Below are 6,344 nucleotides of genomic sequence, written 5' to 3' on the forward strand. Positions count from 1 at the left end.
AGGCTGCTTCTACTTATGGTGGAAAGTGGCAGGCAGTGAGTGGATATAAGTAGATCACGTGGCAAGAGGAAGCAAGGGCGGGGGAAGTGCCAGGGTCTTTTAAATAATCAGCTTTTGCTGGAACTAAGAGAGTGAGATCTCACTCACTACCCCCATCCCCCAGGGAGAGAATTAATGAGGGATCCGACCCCCTGACTCAAACAGCTCCCAACACTGCCACACTGGGGATCAGATTTCCACACGAGTTCTGGGAGGACAATTACATCCAAACTCCATCACTGACCCACAGAATTATAAGCTAAATTAATAATTGCTGTTTTAAGCCACTGAATTAGGGGATGATTTGTTTCACAAAAATCGCTAACTGATGAAAGCCCAATGGGAGTAGGTGAAAAGACCTGCTGGTAAGAGTGGGCGTGAACCGCCAAGAGTTGCCTGAACCCAGGAAGCCTCAGCAGCGAGGTCTTGCCTGGAGGACCCCCTGGAGACTGGGCAGAGGAAGCCAAGGTCCCAAAAGGAGACGGGATGAGAAGGAGCCTGGGGCACAGGTGTCATAAGGACCAGGACACTTAGTTACCCTGAGGAATAAATACAACTTTAATAATGGTAAGCATCAGCTTTGCACATGTACTCTTTCCAGACACTTTCTTCTTCTAGGCCGTAGGCATCGGTCACATCACTGGGGTGGGGTCCCCGTGATATCAAATCCTGCTTCATTAGCATTAGGTCTCCAGGGAATTCAGCCAAGCGAAACACATTTCGGTTCGTTAGGCCTGTGATGGACCGTTCCAGTTTCTTCGTGGGGAGGAATGGCTTGCAATCTTTTGGATGGTGAGCTAAACATTTTTTGGGTTGTTCTGACTTGAAAACTACGTTCATTTTTATCTCTCGTCTTTCTGTGTTTCTGTGCTCTGCCTCCTCTTTCTCCCCTTGCTTAACATTGTCACGATAATCATTGTCACAGTCGTCCTCCTTTTCCCTGGCCTTGCCTTTTGCTCCAGACAGGAAAGAAGTTCTCCTGAGCCTTTCGACATTGGGTAAAAGCTGCTTATTCCCCAGGGCTCGAGCAAGCTGCATCCTTTCTACGTGTCTGCTGACGTTGATCTTCTCTCGTTGTGGCATTTTAAACTCCTCTGGGAGCACAATCACCTTGGCTGTCCATATTTTTTCTAGGGGCCCGCAGGTAGAACATTGACAGGAATGGTCTTTTTTATATTCCATTGCCCGTTTGTAGTCTGGAGACAGCAATTGAAGTTCCTTGAGCATTTTTCGTTCTTCCTCTTGCTTATGAGACAAAAACCTTCTTGCTGCTATGGTGTGAATGCCACCTAGACGCTGACCATGGGAAGGGATTGTTATGATCTCAATGGCACAGAGGTAGGTGGCTCCCGCAGAAATAATCAGCTAGTGGCTGGTTCTCCCTCCACTGCTGAGGGCGTCTGAGGCCCCTGTGTAGTGGCAAAGAGGGTGGACCCTTGGGGTCAGGCAAGCCTGAGTTCAAGTCCTGACTCTCCCCTTGCCTACCGTGAATTCAAAATAATTTTACTGAATGATGGGGTCACTGTGAGGCCTCAACAAGAAAACGTACATGAAAGCAAACAGTGCAAGGAAGAAGTAGCTCAAGAAATGACAGTTTTCATCATTTATTATCATTTATGGTTATATTTCTAATTGGGACTTTTAAATAAGAGTACTTTGCTATGCAAGTGTGGAAGCCATTGGTAGATTCAGCCAACTTGAGTCTACTGTTTGGGAGACTTCACTGTTGCCAATGGCTTTTGAACCTTTGGCTCCCTCCAGCTAAACTGGCTGGCTTCAGTGGGGCCCCTCTGTGTGTAAACTTCAGGGCACTTACTAGGATCTCTTTTTCCAAGGGCGAGTATTTCCCAAGGGCAATGCGTGGATCCGATTTGTAGAATTTGGTCCATATCCTGGAAGGCAGAGAGGCAGATATATTAGAACTCCAGAAAGGGCCTCTTGCAGTGGAAAACCTCACAAAGGGTGATTCTACATTAGCCAGGCTGAGGTCACCATGAACAGGGGTTTCTGTAGCGATCTGGGGGGCTCCTCCACTCAGACTTGTTCTGATAAGAGTGGACAGGTCACACTCACCCCAACGGAGAAGCAGAACATGAATCTTCTTGGCAACACAGGGAATCCTCGTTCTGAAAGGAATAGCTGGTATTGCATATTCTGACTGACTTTCCATTCTTACTTGACTTCCCCTCTGCAATCTTCCTTTCTTGGGCCCTTGGCTCTCTAGCCCTCTGTTTTCTGATCCTCTGACAGCAATTCTCCCATTCGCTGATCATACTCTGGCAACAGGCAAGGATGGGAGGTGTTAATGCCTGGAGTTTGTTTCTAAGACAAGTTAATGGGAGCCCAAGGGACAGTCACAGATTTCTTGCACCATAATTGGCCTACATAATTGATGCTATTATGAGGTCATAGTTTAAAGCATCAAATGGTCCCCTAGGTGAAATGGACACACACTGCCATGCTCCTGGCATGTTGGAGCCCAGAGCAGAAGAAGAGAATGGCCGGAGAATGTGGCTGAGAGGTAACTCAACCATACCACTGCCACTGACGAGCCCACAGAGACTGCTCAGTCCTTACACACTGAAGATTCAGCCAGGTAAAGTCTCTCTGTCTGGTATTTGCTTGCCTCTCCAACCTTAGCTCTTCAAGCTTGATCAATGCCACTCTACCCATGGTTCTTGGAACAAGCATCTAGGCTACTGTTCATGTCCCCCAATGTCTCAAATACCTCTCTGTCCTTTGGCAACTTGCTTGTGTCTCAGGGCCCAGCTTGATATCTGCCTCCTCTGAAGATCTCCTTACAGAATAAATCCCCTCTTTGTCCATATTCTCCCAGCATTTCCTATATCATGCTATGGCACTTTGTCACATATTGACTTGAGAGCCTATTGCCAGAGTATGACCAGAGTAGAGGTCTAAGTCTGTCTCTCCTTCTGCTTGAAAGCAGCATCTACAACAGCATCTCAGTCTTCTTTGTGGTATGGGCAAACACTTAGCTTACTGATTCAGTAAACAATTGTCTTGGGTCCCTGGTCAAAGGTGGGGACAAGAATGTTGCTGGTGGGAATGGCTATTGCCACAGCCCCCATGGAAGGTAATTTGGCAATACATATCAATAATTACAAATGCACTTACCCTTTGACTCAATAACATGAACAAAATAAAATATGCACGAGATTAGTCACTGCAGTCTTCTCTGAGGTGGCAAACATAATGGGCAAACTCAAATGTCCATTAATAGGGAATTGGTCAGAAAATTTTGGTTATCCACACAATGGAATACTATATAGGAGGATAGGACTATAGAAGTAATAAAGATTAAAGAAGGAAGACTTTTATTTATATAAAAATATCTGTAAGGAGCTTCAGGCAGCCACTGCCCAGCAGAAAGCAAGAGCATGCCCAGAGTCTGAGGCAGGAGACAAGGACAGCACCCTCTACCCAGCAGAAGGCAGTAGCACGCTGAAAACATCACTTCCATGTGGGAGGTCCACAACAGCCACTGCCACAGCCACTGCTACTTCACGAGCAGTTCACCAGCACAGTAGCAACCACAGCCACTGTGCAGACAGCTCGCCACCCACTTCACTGCATTGACACAAGGAGAGTCACCAGCAGAGACCAGAAAAAGAAGAGAAAGTCTCTCTTCTAAAAGCCCACTCTGGAGTAATAGGAGATGCAATTGCTCTACCAGATGACCAAACATCAATGTAAAGATACTGGAAATATGAAAAACCAGAAAATATAACATCACCAAAGGAATACTGAAGTACCAGATCCTATAAAACAGGAAACCCTTGAAATGACTGAAAGGAATTCTGAGCAACAAAAATAAACTCAATGAGATATGAAAAGACTCAGACAACATAATGAAATGAGAAAAAAAATACAGGATAGGAAGGAGGAAATTTACAAAGGAATTAATACCTTAGAAAAGAGTGTAGCAGAACTCATGGAACTGACGAATTCATTCAATGAAATAAAAAACACAACCAAAAGCTTAAGCAGCAAGGCTAGATCAAGTAAAAGAATTTCTGGTCTTGAAGATAGTCTTTTTGAAATAACTCAGGTGGACAAAAAAATACATAAATAAAGGAAAAAATGATTTTTTAAAATTAAGAAAATCTAAAAGTGAGCAGACAACCTTAAGCACACAAACATCTGAATCATGGGTGTTCCAGAAAGGGAGGAGAAAGGAAAAGGCATTGAAAACCTATTCAATGAAATAATAATGGAAAAGTTCCCAGATATAGGGACAGACACAGACTTTCAGATCCAGGAGACTCAAAGATCCCCAAACAGATTCAATTCAAAAAAATCCTCTGAGACACATTATAGTCAAACTGGCAAAACTCAAAGTCAAAGAGAGAATCCTGAAACCAGCAAGAGAAAAGTGTCAAGTCACCCACACGGAAGCCCCTATCACACTAACAGCAGACTTCTCAAAAGAAATTCTACAGGCCAGAAGAAAATGGGATGGTAAATTCAAAACACAAAGAAAAAAACTGCCAGACAAGAATACTATAACCAGTATATCCTTCAGAAATGAGGGAGAAATAGTGTATTTCCCAGACAACAACAACTGCAGGAGTTCACCACCACAAACCAGCCCTGCAAGAAATCCTCAAAGGAGTCCCGCATCTGGAATCTGAAAAACAATGATCACTACCACAAATACACAAGAAAGAACAAACTCATTGGTAGAACAAAATGTAAATGAGAAAGAGAAAGAAACTAAATCTTACCGCCTCAAAAAAACAACATATATCAAAGATAAACAATAAAAGGGGAAGAAAGGAATCAAAGATATTTAAAACATCCAAACAAAAATTGATAAAATCCAAAGAGTAAGACATTACCTTTCAGTAACAACCCTAAATGTAAGTGGATTAAAGACACAGACTGACAGATTAGATTTAAAGCTAGACCCAACTATAAGCTGTCTTCAAGAGATCCACCTCACTTGTAAAGACACATACAGGCTAATAGTAAAGGGATGGGAAAAGATATGCCACACGAATGGAAACAAAAAATGAGCAGGATTACTATTCTTACATCAGACAAAATAGTCTTTAAGCCAAAAACCATAAAAAGAGGCAAAGAAGGCCAGTATATAACAATAAAGGGATCTACCCAGCAGGAAGACATAACAATCATAAATATACATGCACCCAACAACAGAACACCCAGATATATAAAGTAAACACTGTTAGACCTAAGGAAAAAGATAGGCCCAAATATGATAATACTTGGGGACCTGAACACCCCTCTCTCAACATTGGACAGATCATCGAGGCAACAAATCAACAGAAAGACACAGGACTTAAACCACACTTTAGACCAATTTGGCTAGGCAGATATCTACAGAACATTTCATCCAACAACCACAGAATGTACATTCTTCTCACATGCATGTGCAATGTTCCCCAGGGCAGACCACATGTTAGGTCACAAATCAAGTCTTAACAAAATTTAAAAGAGCAAAATCATTCCAAGTATCTTTTAAAACCACAATGGATTAAAACTAGAAATCAATAACAAATGAAACTCTGGAAACTATACAAACATGTGGAAATTAAAGAATATGCTCCTGAATTAGCCATGGTTCCAAGAAGAAATGAAATAGGAAATCAAAAAATTTCTTGAAACTAATGAAAATAAAGTCATACCAAACCTGAAGGAAGCTGCAAAAGCAGTACTAAGAGGGAAGTTTATTGCAATAAATGCTTACATCAAAAGAATAGAAGAATTTCAAATAGACAACTTAGGGCTATACCTCAAAGAACTAGAAAAACAGGAACAATCCAATCCCCAAATTAGTAGATGGAAAGTAATAATTAAGATCAGAGCAGAACTAAATGAAAGAGATACAAAAAAGTGATGCAAAAGATCAATGAAACAAAAAGCTGTTTTTATTAAGAAGGTAAAAAAAATAGACATGCCATTAGCTACACTAACTAAAAAAAGAAGAGAGAAGACCCAAATAACAAAAGTCAGAAATGAAAAAGAAAACATTACAATCAATACCACAGACATACAAAGAATCATTAGACACTATTATAAACAACTGTACACCAAGAAATTTGAAAACCAGGGGAAAATGTATAAATTTCTGGACACATACAAACTATCAAGACTGAACCAAGGGCCGGCCCGGTGGCGCACTGGATAGTGCGCCGCTTGGGAAGCGCGGCGGCGCTCCCGCCCGAGGGTTCGGATCCCACATACAGACCGGTTCCCGCTCACTGGCTGAGCGAGGTGCGGGGGCAACACCGAGGGTTGCGATCCATTGCCGGACACGGAAA

At 42.5% G+C, this 6,344-nt stretch overlaps 1 protein-coding gene across 1 annotated transcript; it reads right to left on the minus strand.

The window, feature by feature from the left end:
• Positions 1-597: 597 nt before the first annotated feature.
• LOC103589207 (chromosome unknown open reading frame, human C10orf120) lies at positions 598-2,312 on the minus strand. Its single transcript, XM_008571113.1, has 3 exons — positions 2,113-2,312; positions 1,856-1,931; positions 598-1,335 (listed from the first exon to the last, which is right to left on the minus strand). Exons 1-3 carry the CDS (start codon positions 2,310-2,312, stop codon positions 598-600), a joined length of 1,014 nt encoding a protein of 337 aa, XP_008569335.1.
• Between the last annotated feature and the right edge of the window lie 4,032 nt (positions 2,313-6,344).

Source organism: Galeopterus variegatus, unplaced genomic scaffold, assembly GCF_000696425.1.
Source record: "Galeopterus variegatus unplaced genomic scaffold, G_variegatus-3.0.2 Scaffold661, whole genome shotgun sequence".
Taxonomy (NCBI): Eukaryota; Metazoa; Chordata; class Mammalia; order Dermoptera; family Cynocephalidae; genus Galeopterus; species Galeopterus variegatus.